Genomic DNA, 23,758 nt, shown 5'->3' with positions numbered 1-23,758 from the left:
TACTGCTCTCACTAAAGCCAATGGACAGCAGGCTTTTATTTTCCAAAGATTTCTGGAAAGAGGAGGTGTCTTGTGTAAAAGAGGCTGTTAGGAGATAATTGGGAGGATGCTCACATCAACAGACAGCGACCAGCTGTTTGTGTGAGTGAACACATCACAGTGTGCTAAGAAAAGGAGTCTAGGAAATACAATCAGCGGTTGTTGAGTTAAAGGTTAGAGAGATAAAGACATACTTCAGTCACAGTCACTGAGCCAGCTGTCGACGGTTCAATCCTCATCTCACTCTGCCCAAATGTGAAAGAGTACATGGGCAAGACACTGAACCACTTCTCAGGATATTGGCTCGATTCCCCATCTCGAGAGCAACTTGCATGGCACCCATCACCATTAATGTGTAAGTGTGTGACTGATTATTTAAACTTAGTTGAATCTGTTATTCAGAAGCTCTTTATAAGTAAAGATCATTTACTATGAAGGAATATAGTAATAGGTTTTCACTGCTTTTCATTTCAAGGAAGGCAACACTACCCGTAAGTCACTTTAATGACCAGTACAAAGACACAAATTCTAAGAGTTACCAAAACCAACCTCACACTAGTAACCAAAACAAACGCTGATGGTGAGATGATGTGGCCAATTGTCATTAAAGCAGCGAGAAAAATGAACATTTCAGGTAGTTTCTCTCAGACATGCTCAGTGACAATTGTTGAAAACAGTCAATGCAAAAATCAAATGAAACATGACCACGATGAATGGTTAGTATGCATATTTGTGTGAGTCGTCATTTCTCCTGGTCTCTACATTGGAGTTTAAGAGTGCAATGTTAAGATGAGCTCACATCGACGAGAAGACAACCACATGAAAATAAAGCTGCGTTCTGATGTAAAGTTAAAACAAAACAAGCCGTGAAGAGCAAAGAGTTACTGAGCAGCTTTCAGACACATGCTCGCTTTAATATGCACAATAAACATCATTGCTCTTCAAATACACCTGCGAATTCTCCAGCTGTAGATTTTTATTTTTTTATTTTTTTGCCATTACTGTGGAGAAAGTTTGACCTCTTGCCCCGCAGCAGTTGTGGTCTGTCTTTTAAGAGCCTTTAAAACACTCTTAGTCTCACATTGTATGACGACGGCTGCGATACAAAAACAACCAGGCGATTGTTGATCTGAAGAAAAGAGTATCTTTTTGTAAAAAATACACACATATAGACAGTTGTCAGAAACACAAGATGTTTAGATTGATACAGTAAGTTAACTTGACAGCAAAACTCCTTTGCTCAGCTCAACTGTTGAAAACCTACAGAGCTGCTGTGAGGATTATCCAAACCTTGTCAGAATTTCACCAAGCTACTGTTTATTGGAAGAGTAGTACTTCATTAAACTGAACGGAGTCCTTATGGCAGCAATGTGATTTTTAAATTGGCGTTGGATTTACGTCAGTGTTGTAATAGTATCCCGAAATAAACGTTGCTTTCCCGGTGTGAGAGCTGCCTGCTGCTGTCTGCATGTTGGTAGCTTGTTTCAGCTGTTTTATTCCTGTTTCTTCATCATTACTTTAATACAAAAACTATAAGAACATCCAGATTAAGTCATGCAACTTAATAAGAATATCACTGACCCGCACAGTGATGATGGCTCAACTAATGTGTTAGTTACATTACAAGAAAAACAACGTGTTTATATTAATTAAGAAAACTTACACAAGAGTTATTTCCCAAATAAGTATTTGCAGTGACAAGTAAATGAATTACTTTTTGAAGAGGTACTTTTAAGTAGTTCACACAACAGACTTTGTTTGTTCAAGTAACTCATGTTTAATTTTTAATGTTTAATGTCATTTATCCAAGTAATACACACCACATTTCAACAGCCACCCAACTTATTTCATTCTGTTCAAGTCGGGTTGTTTTTGGCTGTGAAGTGCAGCTTTTGTTTGATTGATTTCAATTACGTGTTGTACGTTGCAGTGGGAACACCCTGGATGTAATTCACTTCTAAAATGGGGGTGAAAAAAGAAAAATCCGGCAGAAATCCTGTATTTTTTAATTGTTCTATTTTTTTGTCAATGTATATCAGAATCGCAGGATTCATTGTTTGAATTGGAGTCAAAAGTTTTGAGTCGTAATTCTCTGAACAGCATCACTGTGAACTGCATCCGTGCGGAAAGCTTGGCAGTCGCCGCAACAATAACTGCTAGAAGAGGGTTTGGGGATTAGTGGAACAGCTGTGCGTGGGTGGAAAAATGCACTTTTACAATGCTGGTTTTATCCTTATATATCCTTTGACCACCTTAATGTTGACCCCGTCTCCTCTTTCAGTAGGAGAAAAAAGGTTAAAGGTTGAAATGTTTCGATCTCCTTTATATGTAATCTTTCATTCACTGACAATGGTTTATGGAGGATTATTAGGTAACACCGGGTTAGAGTTTAACCAATGATATCTTCCACTTTGGTGCCATTCATCTCCTGCTTTTCATTGGGGGGAAAAAACACATACAGTATAGACACGTTTTTTTTACATTCAGTCATTCAGGAAGAGTCTGCACTGTTATAAATACCTGGTAAATAACTCTGTTCGGTCTCTCGGATGTATGCATTCTGCAGTGATGAAATGTTTTGGTTGACGGGGAGCGTTCTCAGGTCTGTAGGGAAAAAAAAAAAGAAACCTGACCAGAGTTTTGGGTCAAAACAGCAAAAGCATGTGTTCCCCATCAGACCCTGTTGTGAAACCTACAACGGGGGCCGGTTGCGGAGGAAACAATTATCTCCTTTAAGTCCTTTCATATTTACTCCTCCTGCAAGACATGTTTCCAGTGTAGACTTGAGAATTGAGAGATTTGTTCTCACATGGCAGTGATGCAACATGTGCTCCGTAATTTTGTAAACATGTGATTCCCTGAATCTCGAGGTGGAACTCAGCCCTCTTAATGGAGATTACAAATACCATCTTAGTGCAATTTACATGATAGCCCAAGGTAATCACTTAGTATGTCTTTTATTAAGTGAGTCAAACACACACGCATACGCACACACACACACACGCACGCACACACACACACACACACACACACACACACACACACACACACACACACACACACACACACACACACACACACACACACACACACATTTATACGTGCATGAAACTTTGGCCTGATTTGCTCCTTTGCACACTGATGTGAAATGTGTATCGCAGCTGGAGTGGCCCTGGGTGCTGTATCCCTACGTGGGAAAAAAGACAAACTTCTTCTGGCTGCCAAATTGAATTGTGGGTTTGGCGAGCTTCACGGGTTGCATGGTGCAGAATGAGATCCTGCGGACTGAACGGGTATCCCCGACACAAATGGTACTGGCCCCGTTTCAGCTCAATCAGAGCCAAGATCACAGCTGGATGTCCGACTATAAATCTCTTTTTTTTTATGACTTTATCCATTTATTGTGTCTTTTGCTTGTTGTTTTCTACTCAAACCATTTGTAAAGTAATTTCTAATGTTTGTTTAACCCTTAGAAGGTCATTCATTCAAAAACCACAACCCAGAGGGTAACAGATGATATTTCAATACTTTAGGTGCAAAACACCTCAATTTAACATTTAGTCACGATATGATATGTTGAAAAGTATTATATGGACAAAAAAAAAAAAAAAACACTTCACTAGTTCTGGCTTGGAAAATCTTTAAGCTAAATAAATTTCCTCCCTGGATTTCTATAAAAGTTTAGCCAGATGCTATTAAACCCCACTGGAACCAGATGGTTCACATTTTTACTACATTTCACTACAAGATGTTTTTGATACAATAGTTTACATTTCGCATATAACTGCATTATACCGTATTTACTTCCACATTGAATAGTGCTCATCAGAAAATATAACATATTTTTTAAAGATCGGTACGCTGAATATGATGACCTGAGAGCATTTGGCACATGTTTAAAACTATTGCTCCAGTTCTGTGTGCACAGTCATACTTTCAATTGAAATGCATCAAACCCGATAAATGACTAATAGGAAAAGATGGTTTATGCTGCCAGAAAATACCAGCAGTGGCACCTATCTCAATGTTTAGTATGACAATCAATCATAAATTATACGATTGTAATTAGCTGCTTATAATAAAGCAGGAAAAAAATGCATAAGTCCCAGATATAACCACTTACATAGAGTTTAGCGTACATACAATCTGTTTGGGGTTGTAACTTTTACAAAATAGTTTTTGTCAATGAAACTCACTCCAGATGGATATAACTTTCCCACGCTTCATTCCAAGTTCTCTTTCACCTCAAACTCATAATATAACTCTATATCATGTTCCTCTGTGTCTGGTTGTGATGAGCAGCTTCTCTGAGGGTCTCGAGTTTTCGTTTGTGGACTTATAATATAAATAAAATATATATATATATATATATATATATATATATATATATATATATATATATATATATATGTCTGGAGGCTTTAATGACATTATAACCACAGCGATAAGTGCAACTGTGGGAATATAGAGGTGCCACACCCGTGATAGGCCTGGTTACACACAGACATCCACTCAGACGTGCACACACGCTATACGGGCTCACAGGTGGCTGATCTCTGAGGTGAGGCCAACACCTCATTTCATATCCCGCTATTTCACACAAGCACACACACACACACACACACACTGCAGCTGCGTCCTGCTCACATATGCTTGGACTGTAGGCCTGAGACGTGCAGGCCCACAGTCATTCCTCCGACGTGAGGCAATAGTTCAGGTGTCAGAACCCCCAGGACCCCTGGGATACATGGAAGTCCAGACTCCTCCGTTCTCAGCCTGGGATCTCCCCCTTGAGTTTTCATCTTCCAACACCCACCCTCAGCTCGTTCACACTCCCTGTCACACACACACACACACACACACACACACACACACACACACACACACACACACACACACACATGCACACACACACACACACATATGAGCACTGGTCATTAGCGGTGCTCTTTAAGGTCTGGATGCTGTCAGATGTCTGGCACATGCGTGTGCACGTGATCAGTGAAAATGACACGTGCGCCTGCAAAAATTAGCCAAAAGTCTAAACATATTAATTCTAATGTAAACTCGTCCCCGAGCAGCACCGGAGGACTAAACAAAGAGCAGCGCCGCTCCATGAGAAGCAAAGCAAGTGACAACAATGACTAATGTTTCATCCATTTGAATCCTTTTTTTTAAATTTTTTTTTTATGTTGTGGTATCACATGAGCGATATCTCAAGGATGAGTCAGAAAAAATTCAAGAAAAATTTGCATTTGGATCGTTTATCTTCTTAGCAACAAAGTAGAAACTTTCTCACAGCTATCCCTTCATGAGACACTGTTATAAGTTTGACTTGTGGCCTTTGTTGGCGATGTTTCCTTTTCTTAACTCTCCCTGTCATTTTTTTCTCATTTTTTTTTTTTTCTTATTTTTTTCACGTGCATGTGGATTTCCAGAAGTAGGACATTCTCCTCCAGCGGGGGTTTCAGAGAGCTGACCTTCCTGACTGCAGCCTGGAGATCTAAACATACTTTAATAGTTATCTAAACATCATCTACACATGTTTATTTACTCTGCCTGAGTCCTCCTCGGGGCATGCAGTTTAGGGCCCTGTTCCTTCTCCGAGCAGAGCCCCTCCAGCCTGTCCCCTAACCCCGAATCCCACAGACAGCCCCTCAAGAAGGTGGGGGGGGGGATGAGCCCCCTTTTTCCTCCCGGGCATCACACGTAAAAGGATGCGAATCTTCAGGAAATGAGTCTAGGAAAAATGTGTCCAAGAAAAACAAATGAGCCGGGTCACATAGCAGTGGGACCAAATCCACTGAAGCGATTGTGGGAGTCAGAGAGAAAGAGGAGCCGGCGGGTCATTTTCCGAGCCTCATGTCCCTTATTTCTTTCTTTCTGTTCTCTTCTCTTTACCTTATTTATCTTCCCTTAGTCATACGGATGCGTTCTTGAGCCTTCATCCTGTTTTCCTCTTTTTCTTTTTTTTTTTAATCTAACATTTCCCCTTCACCTTGGTTTCTCTCACACTTTTCCTTCCTTTGTTTTCTTCTCGCCTTCGATTCCTTCACTCCGTCCCTCAGTGATTTACTTTTCGCTCAGTCGCGTCATGAAGCTCAGGTCAGATCTCGACAGCTGAGCCGGTTTAAGCATCACCATGTTGAAACCACTTCTCCTCACACCGGTGTGACTCCTGAGATTGGAGAAGCGCTGCATCTGAGAATTGTAGACGCTCCGTTACCGTTTTTCCCGAGGCGATTAGACACTTGTGGGAGGGAGAAAATAAGCAGTGTGTGAACCCTGTTCTCTCAAACACAACATCGTTTATCACAGTGCTTGTGTATAAACATGCACAACACTGATTGATTTCAGTGGAAAGTTTTATTGATACAGAATATAACAATGTGGAATAGAAGCAGAACTCAAGTGGTGATTAATCGTGATAAACATTAAACTCCTCGCTCCTTAAAGTTTCCATTTCTTTCAGGTCTGATTGCTCTTGTAATCAATTTCTTCATGTTCTAATGGTTTACCCGCTTCCAACTGCTAAACTGACTCCATCAACTGTTCATTTCTAATAGAAAATCAGCAATTATGTAAATGTTTGTGGCGGTTTAACTTGAATTTGGATGAAAACCTTTCAGTTAGAAGCTCTCCGGTTAGATTCGGGGTCTGGGGACCTGAGAGCACACAGACACAATATAAACCACTCTCTTGGAAGTTAGTTGTTAAAACAGAGAGCGGTTTTAATATTTTCACCAAACAATGCCGAAACAACTAAATACTTGTGGGTAAGTGTAGGAATATGGAAATATTTTGGTTAAATTTGTACTCGAAAAACATCTGTGAAGTGACTAAACACAAAGCTTACTGAATTCATGGGGATAAATTGATCATTATCTTGTGTCGTATGTGTGGGTAGATTTGCTCTGGCTGCTCTCCTTGCTATGTTTAATATCCATACTGAAATTCTTTCTAGTGTATAGACTGAAAACTTTGCAGCCTAAATGCAACATATGATGAATATTGACGAGGATATACTGTACATTGACACAAGATATGACTGATTATATTTATGTGGTGAGAGAGAAGTAAGTATTTCATTGAATATGCATATGTTCACAATGTGACTGTCTTCCAAAAACAAAAATCTTCATCAACATGACATTTCAGTAAGATACATTCACATTAGAAGTGTCACTTTGGCCTGCCACATACCCACTGTCACCCACTACATGCATGAAAGCTATTTCCAGGGAATGAATGTATGAAACAAAAAAAGCTATGTTCTGATAGATTGCAGACTTTATATTAGAGCTGTCTATAAAAATGGATGTATGGAAACTTGCAATGACAACCTGCTTTTGAACGATGCCTTTAGAAGCAGTCTTATACTTGACGGATGCAGGATGTTTGGGTGAATTTCTGGACAAATGAGCTCATTTCAGTCGCACACGAGCCTCAATTCATCCGTGTTTCTCAACACCTGCTGGGAATTACTCATCAGTCGTCCACCTCTAACTTGTGGCATTTCTTCAACCTTCACCGACTACGATTTTAAGCTTCCCTGAGGAGTTTACAATGAGCGAGTGTGGTAATGTGATGGTACGTATTCAGTCTCAGGAAGTATGAAGCTGTCAGCTTCCTGTCCATCACTAATGACATCAGGGGGTGAGGGTCCCTGCAGCGCAGCACCGGTCCTCTCTGCCCGTGTGGCTCTCTGTTTAGAATACAGTGTTATTTCTGAGGAGATCCAGTGTAAACAACCACCAGGAGGGCAAGCCAACGCAGGCACGGGGTATTAACATTGTTTGTGGATGTGTAACGGCAGAGCTGGATAAATAGTGTAGATAGAAAACAGGCATTCGAGCAGGTGTGACTCCCAAAACATTGGAAACTTGATGTGTGCATGCATGTGTATCCTGCAGATAGGAGGGTATTTTTTTTTTCAGATTTTGAAGATTAACATTAATAAAATGCCCAATTAAAGCGGCTACATTAAAAGTATTTGGCGAATGTTTAGCTCTTTTGATGATTTTTCTGTTTATCTCCCATAAGAATTTTTCTTTGATTTGTTGCAGTTTCTATCTTGTTGGACATTTTTAATCTTTAATGATTCCTTACAGCTTTTTCCAAACAAGAGTCTCAGTGAGCTGCGGTCCCAGCTGACTAATGAAGGCAGAGTACACTCTGTGCAGGTCACCAGTCTTTTTTTACAAGTAAACACAGAGAGACAGACAACCACACACACTCCTGGGTCATTTAGAGTAATCTCAACTCATCCCATCCTAGAAATCTCCTTCACACACAGGGTGACCATGCAAACTGCTCAGACGAACACAAAGACCCAAACCAGGGATGTTTTTGCTTCGTTTCCAGTCAGATGATAACAGACAGATGGAATACCAGCGCAGTTCCGGCCAGTTGTTTATTGATTTCTTTTATTCCACTGTGAGGTCAGAGGTCTGCATGCTGGGCTGTGCGTTCCCATCCTGTTTCTGAGCGGTTCATTCCAGAAACGTCCACCCCGGGGGACAGTCTGGACCCCGATGAAATTTATGGTGTCAGCCGGGAGAACTTTGAATAGATCGCTGATTTAGGAATGAGAAAAAGCAAACACACCCACGCACACAGAAGGGGAGGCAGTGGGGCACAGGGAGAGAATAATATGGTTACTGCATTTTCTACAGTGTGTGTGAAAAAGAGAGATTTTCTCAGCAGTGTTTTTCATGTGGGTCATATATCATGAAGACACTTCAAGGAGTTTCGAGAGGTGAAGTGCTGACGTGAGAAAGCATATTGATACTGCAAGTATCAAGAAATCCCCGCTTAATTTGAACTGGCCCTAGGTGTGTGTGTGTTCACTAGTCTTTATTCACTGTCAGCAGCGATGTGCTCAGAGTCTTCCACAACCCAACACTGCATGAAGAGCCCAGAGAAAATACAAGCACACAACAAGAAGAAGAATAAAAACACAAGTATTCCTCTTTCACTTGGTAGCATTATTTTTGCAAGTGCAAAACCGAGTGCTCACCCGAACATATTGCACATATTGTAAGTAGGTATTGATACTCGTCACTGATTGGAGCGTCTTCCATACGTGTTGAATGCCACAAAAACGTTTCTAATATTTTCTCAGAATAATGCATCAATCAAATACACAAACTGATAATAGTAGCTGCTCAGCTAAAGCTCAGAGGGCAAACACTATGGTGTTCATGTTCACACTGGAAATACTTCAAAAATAACACAATTCAATTTCCCTATATTTTCATATTTCCTTCAGATAACATTGTTCACTCTAGAAAATACATAAAGAAAAGCTCAAGTTTCAAAATATGCACTACTCCGATGATCACTACTGACTGATACAGTTTTCACTTTTCTCATAAAAGCAATTTTTTTAAATCACACATTTTTACTTAAGCTGCTTTCCGTTGATTTTGACGCCGTTCACTCTTGTGCAAGACATGAATGACTGCAACCTGCCCTACACCTGCACCCGTGGAGGTTGGGGTTAGGGTTAGCACCACCCGAAGTCATCTTCTACTCCTCAGCAGCACCACATCACTCAGTGTCCAGACGTTCCTTTCACATCAGTCACAAGTCTGCGCTGTGCTCCGAGCACCAGCTCTCTTATTGGGGCTGCTCAGGATCATCCTCACACGTTCCTGCAGCAGCTGTCTTCTTTGTCTACATTTTTATCATTTTTCCAGAGGAGAAAAATAGAATTCCAGACTTTATTTAATCAGCATCATGTCATCAGACACCTCCGTGTGTGCCTGTGTGTTTGGTGCATTTTGTGTGTGTGGTACTTTATGCCCCTAAAATGAGGTGAGAAGTGAGCTGATGAGAAACAGACACCAATGAAAGGCCGTGTTGGTGTTATTGCTGCTTTACATGTTTTCCCTTTCAGCCTGTTTCAAAACTATTTGGATGTATTTTACACAAATAGCCTCATGCTTTGGATTTAAGTCAACAAACATCCGTATTAAAAGTAAAAAGTCTATTAATAAAACTTGTACAAATGATATAATTGGAAACTTGTACTATCGATATAAATCATCGAGAAACAATAGTCAGATTCCAATAAATTCCTGTAAAAATATTTTACAGTCAACAGCTCTTGCATCAGGTCAAACATTCTGGAAAATAGTTGTGATACTTTCACAAGAGGAACGTGTTGAGATGAGAAGCCAAAGGACTGACGCGAGCCATCTGTGACAAAAACAAAAATAAGGGAGCGCAGACTGTTTACGTGTCTCCTGAGCTTTATGATCTGTTAAAGTCATAGAGCAGCCTTCAAAAACAGCAGGAATTCAAACCCGACCAGACCAGCGTGCACATGTGCTCGGTGTCCTTCGGTAAATCACAAGATGAAGCTCATCTCAGACTCATTCCACGCAGATTCAAACTTTTTCGGGACGAGCTGGTCAGTTTTGTGGTTCACTTGTCGGCTCGCACTTTGTTACCTCCGCTCAGCGGCGACAGGAAGGGATGCGAGAGGTTAATAAACGGATGTGGGAGCACTTGAGAGTTTGGAGAAGAGGGGAGGAAATGCTGGGTGGAAGTCCTGTGAGTAGATAAGAATGGGGAGTGCGTTTGAATGGAAGAAGTGGGGCTCTGCAGAACCGCTAATCAACGAGTGGGGAGGCCTGAGGAGAGAAAAGAGGAGGAGGAGGAGGAGGAGGAGGAGGAGGAGGAGGAGGAGGAGGAGAAGAAGAAGAAGGAGGCATCTTGCAGAAAAAACAGTCACAATCGATTTTCTTGAAGAAAGACGCTGAACCCCAAATTGGTCCCAATAGTGTGCTGGGATAAAGAAGTTAAGAAGACCAGGCAAATATTTTCGAGATAAAGGAATATCTCAGTCACTGTGGGAAGCTGTTAAATATATACTTGAGTGTAATAGTCACTATGAGAGGAGACACAAACTTTGACCTGACCTGTTAAATGTTCACATCTCGCAAATTAATCCTATAAATGACAATATTTTTGCTTAATTTTCTCAGATTGAAATATGTGCACCACGAACCAACGTCATTGTTAAAGCCAATATCATCCACCTGAATATTTTTATCTTCTCTTTGCAAAAGAGTCACTCGGTCTTCGGGACTCACATGAGGAGGCGGAAATGTTTTTTGGAAGTGAGGATGGCTGTTGGTGGGAGTTGGTAGAGCGGGTCGTTTAATCACCATGTTGGAATGTGACTCCTCCTCAGGGAAACCTGCAAATTAGGAAAGAAGCACACAGATTGGAACAATGCGCTTATTCTATTTGTTTGCACCAAACAAAAACGTGAAGATTCAATAAACAGGAGATTAGTTTGATGCCCCATGAACAAGGAACACAATAAACAACCCTTGGAACCGTGCAGGCCTGGGGGTGGTGGTCTTAACCCTCACCCTCTCATTAGAGAATTACCAGGCACATTCAACTGGGAGGAGGTCCCAAGGTCAGCCCAGAGGTGGAGAGAATACTGCATTTTGTATGTCGCATCTGAGTACAAGTCAAAAAATATGTCATGAAGAGGGAAAAAATATATATAAGTCACACTGCTGTGCCAAAAATAACATAATAACTGGCAATAAAGTAATGAAATAGTTAAAGATGTCCTACTACCATCATTGAGAGAGTACATTAATGGCAGGTATTGTGCCATTGGCCAATTTTTACATTATTGGAATTTTTTTTGTTATTCGCCATAATAACATTACTGGTTGTGACACAGGAGTTAAATGCATTTTTATTTTTTTTATCATGCATAGATGTGAATTTAACGGCACTAAACCTCAACCTGCAGCTGCTGTTTAAGAACCAACTGTGAATTGGTTAATCCAGTGCTGGTCATTGTGGTTTTAGCCCAAGATTCACCTTCTTTATTTTTTCTATTTATTTATTTTTCATGTTAACAATAACATAAGTATTTCTCCAGCTCTTTTTCTATTTTCTGTTACACATTTTCCGTTTTATTTTTTTGTTTTTTTGTTTGTTTGTTTTGGGGGAAAACTTTGCTCGCTCTGCCGTTCAAACGTGGGCGTGATGGAGGTTTTTCATCAGGTTTTTTAGAGTTTAGATTTAAACCATGCACTAAAATAATGTCCCCACAGCTATCAGTTATCAGACGGGTATATTTCATCTCTCTTGCTCAGCGACACAGAAAGACAAAGAGCGGTTCACACAACCATCATCCAAATAGTCCTGCTTTTTTTTAATTACACGGCTCCGTTCCAGCTCGCGCTCCTTCTCTCCTCTGTCACTGTATATTTGTCTACACCTTATCTATGTGAATGATCACAAAGCCATTGCCTCGACAGATTCATTTATCTTCAGAAAATTAGTCAGCCTGATCATTTCCGTCCGTTTTGTTGAGATGACGAATTACAGCTGTGTTTTCACGTTGAGATCATCTCACTTCATCTGCCTGAAGGGACCATCACTCCAGGAAAACTACAGAATAATAATCACATTTCTGAACTGAGAGGGGGAAAAAAACTACAAAATTTTTGTTTTACCAATAGCAAGCGTTTAGAAGTTGCAAATGTTGGAACAGATTAGTAATTAAGTGAAATCTAGGCGGCAAATCGAAGGCATGGTTTTTGCTCATTTCACTGTATTTTACATCTGGACTCTTCATTAGAAATAGAATAATGTTGAAATTGAAAAATTACTTGTTCGTGTTTTGTAAATACAGACTTTATGGAACGTAGTATTTTTTTTGCTTGTTTGCTCTAAAACAAAGTTAAACATTTGATCCAGAAAAATTCTGATATCATATTCTGGATCATAATAAGGATAGTTTAAGAATGAATGCAGTTTGTGCTGCAACTGGATTTCAAACCTGAATTCCCTACATTCTATGAATAAATGAGGAAGAGATTAAAGACTCTCTTCTGAGTCATCCTGACATTAAATCCCACAGTACACATTTATCAATCACTTTTCTAAAATAATAAGCTTTCGATCATGGGCACAGTATTACAGTGACGTGATTTCTTTCTGCCTGAGATAGTGTCATGCTTTTTCTGACCTTAACAGGAACTGCATGGGAAGCTACTTTGGCAGGACTGAGACTGTATGCATGACTCTTATCCCCGCCATGTGGTTGTGTTTTGGCCGGGAGAATATTTGTGTTTCTTGAAACTTAAATATTAAAGACGAAGATACATTTTCCCTTATTGTCGGTGCATACTCAACAAGAGCCAGTCAAGCTGCCTGAAACAATCCCCGTTGGTCAGTATAAAGAAGTGCAAATAAAATGGAACTAGACACACATTATCTATGCAGTATCTCAGTAAAAATAGATTTGCACATACTGTACATACTCGGCATGTGCACTCACAGCTCGTGTTCACAGGGATTTCAGATTAATAGTCATTGCATAGACTTGTAATTTACAGGACTAATTTATAACTTCCTAAAGGGGTCATGTTGTGCAAAATTCACTTTCTGATGGGAACATGTGGCCCCATAGCTGGAATGATGACCCAGAAGTGAAGAAAGTCTGTCCTCTCTCTCCCTGGCTTGTTTCAGTTTTTAAAAAGTGTGTTGCTCCAACGAGCCAATCAGAAATCAAACCCTATATAGTGTCATTGGGGGTTTAGCCAATCCCGGTAGGTCCTCCCTTTGACCCTCCCGCAGGTCGGCTCTGGGGCATGGCACCATGAAAGGAAGTACATCTCATCCCAAGATGGGCATGTGTGGGCGGAGCCAGTCCAGCTCACACAGACACAGCAGATTCTGAATGCAGCTGGTATGATCCAATATTCAAATGGCTCAAAATCTAAGAAAACCTGGATTTGGGGCCAGAAACTTTGAATACAGTGTTTTTGGACCAACGAGACCATGTGAAAGTGTTGAAAAGCTGCATAATGTGACCTCTATAATCATCCTGACAGCTTCCTGGTTTCTCAAGTGTATCTCCAAGGTTCATATTATCGATTTCTAAACAAATTTTTACTTTGCAGATAATTCTCATTTAGTTGGTGTTTTGTTTCACTCCAAATAATCATTTTAGCATTTCGAACAATAGCGAGTAATTTTGATACCATTGCCTCTGTGGGGAAGATATATCATACGTCAGTGTCGTCACACCCTGATTGATTCTGCAGGTGCAATGTCATGGCAGCAGTTTGGCTGCTTAATATGTGTGAATGTAAAAAGTTTCAGGCTCAGTTTGAGTTGTTTTGGCAGAGCTGTTGCCGGTTGCTTTCTCTACAGGCAGCAACACCGATACAAAACTCAGGATACGACACACAAGCACATGTTGTATTTCTATGCCTAGTGGGAATCACACATTAACCTGCAGTCATTTCTTTACTTTAATCTCAGCCGTAACTGCCTGCCGAACCTTTACCATAATCTCACACTATGTCATCTACTCAAAATCTGTTGATTTCCCTAACGGAGACATTTTCTTTCCCCCACAATAACATGACTCACCGGGGTGCGCTCACATTTAAGGCCCCACTGGTACAGGGGCACAACACACATGCACATAGATACATGTGTTACATGCATTTTGCTGACACTGCGTTGAACTAAACTCAGCTAAAACTACTTCTTGTCAAGCCCTATCACCTTACCCTAGCCTCAGCGGCTCAGTTAGAATATATATTGTTTGTGTTTAGTTTTGTATAAATTAATTAATAGCTCCTGCCTCCTCTTGGTTTTGTCTTCCACAAAGGTCGCATCAACTCCCCCATCTTCACCTCACTCCATCTGCATCATGTTTGTCTGTGAGCTTGTTTGTGTTCTTGTCTGACGTTGTTTGGGCTTCCCGCAGTTTTGATTAATTCTCTGGCTTCATTAAACACAACCCGGAGCAGTTCTTTTCTGGGGACAAGCAACATCGCTGTTTCTGAGTACCGTCAGACCCCCAAACCACTGAGATCACCAGCTAGGAGCCCCCAGTCTACACAAATACACAAAATTCCCATGGTATCTCCACACTGACATGTTTTTCGACCCTTGTAAAAAAAAAACTAAAAAAACACTGTTTTTGTATTTTGCCGGTTTCCATAACGACTCGTTCTGTGCTTCGAGCCCCTCTGCTGACTGTCACACTGTTCCTGAGTGTGTGAAGCACCTGTTTTCCATTCCTCCGGGGACTGCACCTGACCTTTAAGTTGCCCCCAGTCACCCCACCATCACTAAACAAAGCCTCCACAGTAACGACCGTTTCATTGTGTCCCGAGTTGTACTTGCAGCCATATTTCTGGCAAAGAGAAGAAACTGAAAATAAAAAGTGACATTTCTGCCACTGCAGGGCTCATGCTTCTCCTTTCATATCTACACGCCTGCCTTCTCTCTTTCATCACTCTGAGTATCATAATCACACTGTTATATTTAACTTCCATTAGCGATTAGGCGGCTGTCTGAAATTTTAAATAGTCTGAATAAGACTCAACAGCCACTTGAGCTGCATTTTTTCCACATATGAGAGCAGAGTCTGGATTTATTTACCTCAAGATAATCTCCTCTCTGTGCTATATCAGACTTGGAATAACAATGTGCATGTGTGAAATGGTCTTGACAGGTCTCTTTCATGTGCCATGATTTACTCACAGTGAGAAGAGATATTCAGGCTTCAAGTTTTTTCTTCCAAATTCCTTCTGTTTTGTTAAATCCTTCTCTTCAGAGATGAATACACGTTTTGATATTACTTAAAATTTAGATATTACAGCGTGTTCTCATAAATAGTTTGCAGGAACTTTCTTCAGAGATCCTGCTATTTGTAGTTCACACTTTTAGCACTAGATGGCAGTAGAGTGGCACGAAAAACGTGGAAGTAAATGTCTCCCTCTAGTGGTTCACAGAAAAATGTCAAACATTATTTTTGAGAGTTTCGTGAGCTTTATTGTTTATGAAATGTTGTTCCTTTGTTCCTTTTATTTAAGGTGAATAACGGATGTGGAAAAACACAAATTATCTGTACATTGTTATTGTATATAAGTACATTTATCAGGTGTACTTTACTTAGTGTGTGTTTTTTAAGTTTTCTGTGTTTTGTTTTTACATTTACTCTTTACATTTGAACATAAATATTAGCAATTTCTCCTCCCCACATTATTCAAACTGACTCATTAATTCTAATCCTACCTCTATAAATTGATTTTCAATTTCATCAAAGGCATGAAGTCGATGACTAGACAGTGTCATAATAACATTGTGAAGAAACACAAAAGTCTGATCTGCAGTGAAAACCTGAATGTCATCGTTGACCCTGACTTCAGTTTTAAAACACATATAAAGAGCAACGGTCACTTTTGCATTTACTTTCATTGCCTGATGACGCTGTAAAGTTGATGCATGCATGTGTGTTTACTTGTCTTCGACTCTTGGCTGCAACTAGTACTAGTGTTCAAATGTGGTGTATTTGCACTGAAATCTGTTAATGTTAGATAGTGTAATGATAAAGCTGAAGCACAATTTGATCTTGTGCATAACGTGAATAGTGTATTTTGTTTCTAGTCCTGATTATTTAGGAGCTTGTGCACTTATGATCTGTTGGATTTTGTTGCTTCAACACATAAATGTTTGTGAACACACTCCAGACTCCACAGCTATGCTAATTTTCACTTTATTCAATGCACTGAATGTACAGTCTGAAGGTGATTTAAACCATTTGTTCTTCTTCTTCTAAATATATCAGGGTGCTCCGGGGCCTCTTGGTCCTCAGGGGTCTCAGGGTCCTCCAGGGAGACCAGGAGAAGTCGGCATCCAGGGGCCAAAGGGGCACAAAGGTGACCAAGGTCGCGGTGGCCACATAGGCCAAAAAGGAAACGTGGTAAAACATCTTTTCCTTATATCGATGGATTTTCAAGAACTACTGAAGATTATGGTGATGATCTTTTTTTTAAATAAGGGATTTTTATTGCTTGTCAGGGAATGACTGGCGTGCCTGGGTTCTCTGGAAACGATGGAATTCCTGTAAGTTCGTACATTATTCTGCGGTATGAGGTGGCTGTTTGCTGGCAGAGTATCCATTGTGATTGTGTGTTTCTCCCTGCAGGGCCACCCGGGACACGCCGGACCCCGAGGAAAGCCCGGAGCAGACGGCTGCAACGGCACCCAGGGAGATGCAGGGACATTAGGGCAAGTGGGCTACAACGGTGCGCCTGGATTTCCTGTGAGTACCTCAAACCTGTTCGGATTGTAGAGCCCAAACACCTTGAGTTAATTATTCACTGCTGTGTATCCTTGTTTTTTTGGAACTTTTAGGGACAAAATGGGGGTAAAGGACAAAAAGGAGACGCTTTGGAGATGAGTGTGTACATGCAGCGTTTCAGGGTGAGGAAGACAAATTCAAATTAAACTGAGTGAGGACTGCAAACATCACAGTATATCTCTCTATAACTGCATGTATCTCTACACATCTCTCCTCAGGGAGAGCCAGGAACACCAGGACTGAACGGGATATTTGTAAGACTGTTTATCTAATCCCGTTAAATATCCAGATCTTGCTTTCATACAACTGTGGTTCATTTTTTATTAATATTTTTTTTTTACTTTTTTCAGGGTCCTCCAGGAAATCTGGGATGGGAAGGTAACAGAGGGTTGCCAGGACCAAAGGTGAGTGTCTCTTCTACACATGTATCAGTTGCTTAAATTCTGCATCGTCAGATCAGAATCTGTCATTCAAAATGTGTGTTTCCCCTGCTAGGGTCCCCCAGGGCCTCCCGGTCCCCGTGGCCCAAAGGTAAGGCGACGACAGGAAATCCTTTTTTAGATTTAATTGTTTGTTGTATCTTATTTTATATCGTTCGTGCCATTTGCAAGTAAAAAAAAAAAATTAATGGTGAGATATGTGTTTGTGTCTTATTTCCGTGTGCAGGGGACAATGACCAGAGTGTTTAAAGGAGTCAAAGGAGATCAAGTGAGTGAACAGAATCAGAATGGAATGGAAAAACTGGATTGGTGGGGGGGGGGGGGGGGGGACGACTATTAATTATTCCCTTAAAACGATCTCAGTATTGCAAGTGTGATAACAAAATTAGAAAATTGGTCTTGAAACAGTTGCAGATATTTCCAATTGAAAGTATCAAACAACTTTTTTTGCTTATGGATCTCATATGTTAAGAAGCATTCAAACAACAATGACTTATCGTGAGACAGTGCCAGTATGACATGGTGCAGTGGGCCTGAAGTTCATCTTCCTACACTTTGATTTCTCCTTTTTTCTAAAGCAAGTGGATGATAACGATTCGGTTTGTGTTTGCATGCAAAAAAAAAATCAAATCAATTTATGTATATTGATTAGGATTTTAAGGTTTTTGGTGAGGATATAGTTTGGGGGCTCTCGCTTTTAACTTTGGCTCGGGAGGGTTGAGGACGTCAGACACCGCCATTGGTGGAACAGATTCCCGACAAGAAAAACCAAACATCGACAAGATCCCAGGAGATAATTACTGAGGCACTGAAAGGCAGCACACAGGAACACAGATGAGCCACCAACCAGAACACACAGAAGACACCCAGTAGATATTCTACTGTCACCAGGTGCAGACAATCACATACCCAGACACAGGTGAAACACATCAGGGCAGCAATCAGACACGAGAAGAGGAAGTCAAGGAGCCTGAAACCAGAGTCCGAATCTCAACAGTAACACAAGGAATGAAACATCAAACCGAGACAATCACTGCCCTACTATTTTCAGTGTTTTAATTTTTATTCTGCTTCTTACTTGTGCCGAGATTCTAAACTAAATATTAACTCAATTCCTTTTTTAATCACTGTTTTGTGAGCTTGTGACTCTTTGTCGATGTACTAAAAACAGTGTTGGCAGGCTTCTCTGATAGCGTTTTCTTCAACGATCCTTTAAGTCAAACTATTTCACAGCTCCAATTTAAGAAAATTACAATTAAAAAGTTGTGCAGGTTTATATGCTCCATCCCAACCGTTTGATTTCATGCAAAAGTTCAAAAATCTGCTTAAACATTGACGCAGGGAATCGGTTTAGTGATTTCCTCATATTAGTTGGATGGCAGACGTTTTTAATTTAAACTTCCATCTTTTCGTTTACTCCTTACAACTTTGTATAATATTGGACGGTGATGATTCGTTTCTGTTTGAATTGTTTGACTCTCGTTGCACTTCCTGCTTTCACAACAGGGGGAAATCGGCCTTCCAGGACCCCCAGGAAATGCTACCCGTCCACATGTTGGACCCCCTACTGAACATCAACAGGTGCTCAAGTTGGCTCTTTAAGTGTCCTGAAAATATAGTTTGTCAAATATGAAATTCTTTATAAATGTGTGTCATTATATTAATTGTACTGTCTTGATTTTAGGGGCCTCCTGGAGAAAAAGGACTCAAAGGAGAAAAAGGAGACCCGGTAGATATGTCATCAGGATTTTTTGGAATTGTACATAAACAGAAATCCAGATTGGATTCCTTTAGTGTTTGTTTGTTTTTGTTTATTTCAGGTTTACAACACAGGAGAAACTGGTTTGATTGGCTCCCCGGGCTTACGGGTGAGCACAAGCTCATTCCTACCGATTTTCAACCTCTGAACTTTGTGCTGAGCTTGAATAAATATCAATACCTGTGTCATATTCTGCTGCAGGGTCCGTCGGGTGGAGTGGGAAGACCTGGACCGAGAGTGAGTTTGTGTGGCCGAAGAGAAATGTTGAATCTTCATTAATCCCTAGTACCTGATCGGCCGCACTGATATTATGTTGAACACCTCTAAGACCGAGCAACAGACCTGAAGTACATTTCTCAGCTGATGAAAGAGACAGATTCAGAAATGGAGAAAAGCTTATTCATTGCTTGGTTTATCTGTGTGCTTTAGAAGTGAGTTCTATGAAACTGACTTCTAAAGATTATTAAATTGTATTAAGATTGACATACAATCGTCCTAATTAATAATAATAATAATAATAATAATAATAATAATAATAAAAAGTCTGTAAGTTTGATAAATTTCCTATAGATGTTTTTGTAGGTAACGCAATCATCTTGCATACTACTGAGTACTAATGTCTTTATGACGTAGGTTAAAAACCCAACACTATTTGTGGTTTTATGAGAAGTGTAAAGCAGAAGTGTCGTAACTTTCCACATTCCAGAAATCACGCACTCACAACACGTACCAAACGTCCCATCTGTTTAGTCATGCATGCGTGATGTGATTGTCGCTCTCTTATCATTATGAGCTGAATGCAGCAGGAAGTTACTAAATAAGGTTGCTCGCCTATAAAAAAAAAAGTTGAGGTTGTGCATGTACTGATACACGGAGTTCCGAGCACAGATGAACAAAGAATGGCAAAAAAAAAAAGTCAAAGATAAGATGTGATTATATTGTTCAGAACTTGTATTTGAATGCTTTCAACTCTGTTTTTAGGGCGACACTGGTGAAACGGGACCAAAGGGTTATGTTGGTCGTAAGGTAAACTTACACAGTTACAAGTACATTTAATATTTGTACATACAATAAGTACATAGTGGATGGCTGTTGACGCTCCCTTCACTGGGTTATACGTCAATTTGAAGAACAGAAACAGAACAACAACAATAAGCAGAATTAAATAAAATCCTTCCACAGTAATCATCTTTCTTTTGTCAACTAATCTTGAACAATCTTGTGAATACATAAAAACAAGCTTTTCAGTTAATTAGAGTCCTCGGCAAAAACATATTTACTGATACAACTTAAAAACCATCCCATGAAACAGTTTTTATAAAGAAATATGGATTGAAATCTGGGTATTGATCGCTTTAGGGAAAATAATCTTTGAATTTAACGTCGCCTCGTCATAGTTAATTGTGTATGTTATAGATATAAATACCTAACTGTGAGCAGTGGGACTCAATGCTGCTGCTCACTTTGTTAGATTCCTTTTTTGAATTTATGTTTTTTGTGCAGAGAGAGGACTATGTTACTATCCACAGTAATATGAGCTTGGCACTTGAATGAGTTCGTCGTTCATTTATATTCATAAAGTGCATTCAGTCATTGTTTAAACCCACAAAGCTTTACTCTTGAACAAAAAAGGAACCAGTGTTTCCCAGAAATACCATGAACTGTCTGTTTAAATAAAAATTTAATAAAAGACAGGAAGATAAACAGAAAGGAAGCAGAAAACTCAAAACTGCTGACCATTGCAAGTCTGACAGTGAGCTTGTGTTTCAGGGAGAAGAAGGTGAAGCCGGAGAGCTGATTACATCAGGCTCTTTGTGGCCGTGGTCTTCAGGCGGTAAGTTGATAAATCCGCCCATCAGTGTTCTAGACCTCTTTATCCAAGTCGTTCCAGCTGCTGTGGGTGAAGGCAGGACACACCCCGCGCAGACCGCTGGCCAATCACACTGGAAAAAGAGACAATCATACACGCCCACATTCACACTTAGAAGCAATTTAGAGTCACTATTGCATGTTTCTGGACTGTGGGAGGAAATGAGGGGTGCTGCACACAGAAAGACCCCCAGGACCAGACTCCACGTGACGGAAACACCACCCAAGTTGACAACATGAACAAAATAGTCATTACAAAACAGACTTTTTTAGATAGAGCTGACTGTGACGTCATGAAGTGGAACTCAATAGGGAAATGAGTGATATTTCTGAAGCTGTGTCATGAGAGTAAAACACAAGAGTTCAAGAAAACATGTGACTGTTGACCTTTAGTAAAATACACAACATTACCTCAGCCAACCTGAGGAGTGATGGAGCTTCACAGTCTCATATTATTGCCACAGTGGCTCAACACTTTTGATGAACTAATGTTGTGTGTCCTTTTGTATTGACTAGGGGGTCAAAGTGGACCTCCAGGTGAGCAGGGCCCACAGGGAGAGAGAGGTCCTATAGGAGACCAAGGCATCCCCGGACCACCAGGACGTCTGGCCTATGATACACAGCAACAAGGTTCGTTCAGGGAAGCTACACAATGAGAGTCATCCTCCTGTTTTTTATGCTACATAACAAGTACGCTGTTAAATACTTCACATTTATTACTATTAATATTATTATTATTATTATTATGATTATTATTATTAGTAGTAGTAGTAGTAGTAGTAGTAGTAGTAGTAGTAGTTGGTCTAGTAGTTCAACCTTAAAAAGACACCCAATGGACAAGAGTAACAGAATCATTGTTAGGTTGATTTAACATGGACTGCCATTAATCTAATTAACAATTAAAATATATATATATATATATATATATATATATATATATATTTCAATGGAGCCCCTAAAAATACCTGCAGTGCAGCACTTGATATGAATAAATGATAAGAAACAAGTTCACAAAAAAGCTACAATCTTCAGAAGCTTTAATGATGGATTTTAGAAAACTGAAGAAGCTATAATTAGATGGTACGAAATGATTAACTCACTAAACTACTTTGTTCGGTGGATATCAACCGGAGAAAATCTAGATTTGCTAAGAAGACAGTCTCAATACTCCAAAAGATTCCTGCAAAAAATAGCTTTTTTTTTAAACAGCTGGCAACAGATTAGATCTAAAGGAAGCAAATAGAAGAACTTGGTTTTGAAGCATTAGATTTGTTACAAACTTTCAGCTGTTTGTCATACAGATGTTGTAGGGTTTAGAGTGAGGGCATTTAATTATTTATCAAAAGCCGTGTTACAAAGGGCCTCACAAGAACTAAAATGAAAATAATGAATGATAGAAAGCTGTAGAAACAAAGGAAAACTGGAACATCGCCTGAGATAAAAATGTATTAATCAGAGTAACTGCTGTTCCAGATTTGTCCACTAGATGTTGCTTTATTTCTTACTGAAATAAAGCAACCCCTATGCAACCCTAATGTAATGTAACTCATGAGACCCACGACTGAACAGAGGATGGCGCCAATGCTCGTAGCCAAATATTGATGAGATTATAATGAGCTGGACACTCACTAACCTCCTGCCTCAGAACCTGATCTCCCTCTGTTATCTATCAGCGTGGGATTTCTTCGGACCGTTTGGTTCGAAAGGAGAAGGAGGAGAAAAAGGCCAACGGGGGGGAAAAGGATTTTCCGCCATCGCCCCTGGAAGTGCGGGAATCGACGGGCGCCCCGGAGACAGAGGCCCTCCAGGACTCCCAGGAACATGTGAGTGAATGACCGAATGGTCTGAGCAGTTTCAGTGATACCTTTTTCTCCTTGTTTATTAAAGGGTCATTTATTGTGCTGTTTGTCTCCAGGGGAGAACATCTCCAAAGGAGCCGCAGGAGGCAGAGGGAGGCCCGGAAACGCAGGATTCAAAGGAAGAAAAGGTGGCGTACGACGACTCCTCATTGTGTCAAACACAAGGTGCTTTTAGGCAAAAACTGACGATGGAGAATTTCTGCAGAAACGGTGCTGCCTGAGGAAGCGGCTGGTTTTGGCAAACTTTATAAAGAAAAACATAATTGATCATGATATTCAGTGAATAGAAGGAATGTACTTACTTTGACTTCACAAGTAAGTCAGCAAATAAATCTCAGTTGCTATATTTTACTGTAATATGCTTTTTTAGATATCTGTAACATTGTAATCTGACCTGGCTGTTGTTGTTTGACATGTTTAGGAGACCACGGAGACTGTTTGTGCACCAATGTGAACCCTGGCTCAATGGGTCCTGCTGGAGTTCAAGGCGATGCCGGGATGACGGGAGAGTTTGGTCGCCAAGGTGACCAAGGAGATCCGGGTCGCCACGGGCAGGACGGTTACGCTGTAAGAGAGAAATATTCTCACATCTTCCTCCTTCGTTTCTGAATTTCAAACCATTTGAACGCCTTCCCACTTG

The 23,758-nt window shown here is 40.3% G+C and overlaps 1 protein-coding gene across 2 annotated transcripts in view; it reads left to right on the top strand.

Annotated features, from left to right (window-relative positions):
* The window catches only part of col4a2 (collagen, type IV, alpha 2), a 67,958-nt gene that overhangs the window by 32,014 nt on the left and 12,186 nt on the right, over window positions 1-23,758 (top strand). For both annotated transcript variants that reach the window (XM_080477862.1, XM_080477861.1), the window contains exons 5-22: window positions 16,676-16,810; window positions 16,909-16,953; window positions 17,036-17,152; window positions 17,245-17,313; window positions 17,410-17,445; window positions 17,542-17,595; window positions 17,687-17,722; window positions 17,858-17,899; window positions 19,138-19,212; window positions 19,316-19,360; window positions 19,452-19,499; window positions 19,592-19,627; window positions 20,372-20,416; window positions 21,161-21,224; window positions 21,776-21,889; window positions 22,933-23,082; window positions 23,175-23,246; window positions 23,540-23,685. In XM_080477862.1, coding sequence (XP_080333988.1) covers window positions 16,676-16,810; window positions 16,909-16,953; window positions 17,036-17,152; window positions 17,245-17,313; window positions 17,410-17,445; window positions 17,542-17,595; window positions 17,687-17,722; window positions 17,858-17,899; window positions 19,138-19,212; window positions 19,316-19,360; window positions 19,452-19,499; window positions 19,592-19,627; window positions 20,372-20,416; window positions 21,161-21,224; window positions 21,776-21,889; window positions 22,933-23,082; window positions 23,175-23,246; window positions 23,540-23,685 — 1,329 coding nt within the window. The remainder of the gene's footprint in view (window positions 1-16,675; window positions 16,811-16,908; window positions 16,954-17,035; window positions 17,153-17,244; window positions 17,314-17,409; window positions 17,446-17,541; window positions 17,596-17,686; window positions 17,723-17,857; window positions 17,900-19,137; window positions 19,213-19,315; window positions 19,361-19,451; window positions 19,500-19,591; window positions 19,628-20,371; window positions 20,417-21,160; window positions 21,225-21,775; window positions 21,890-22,932; window positions 23,083-23,174; window positions 23,247-23,539; window positions 23,686-23,758) is intronic.

Source organism: Lipophrys pholis, assembly GCF_963383615.2.
Source record: "Lipophrys pholis genome assembly, chromosome: 13".
In the NCBI taxonomy this organism is placed as follows: domain Eukaryota; kingdom Metazoa; phylum Chordata; class Actinopteri; order Blenniiformes; family Blenniidae; genus Lipophrys; species Lipophrys pholis.
The sequence above is the reverse complement of the archived record's forward strand: the minus strand, read 5'-3'. Positions and strand labels throughout refer to the sequence as shown.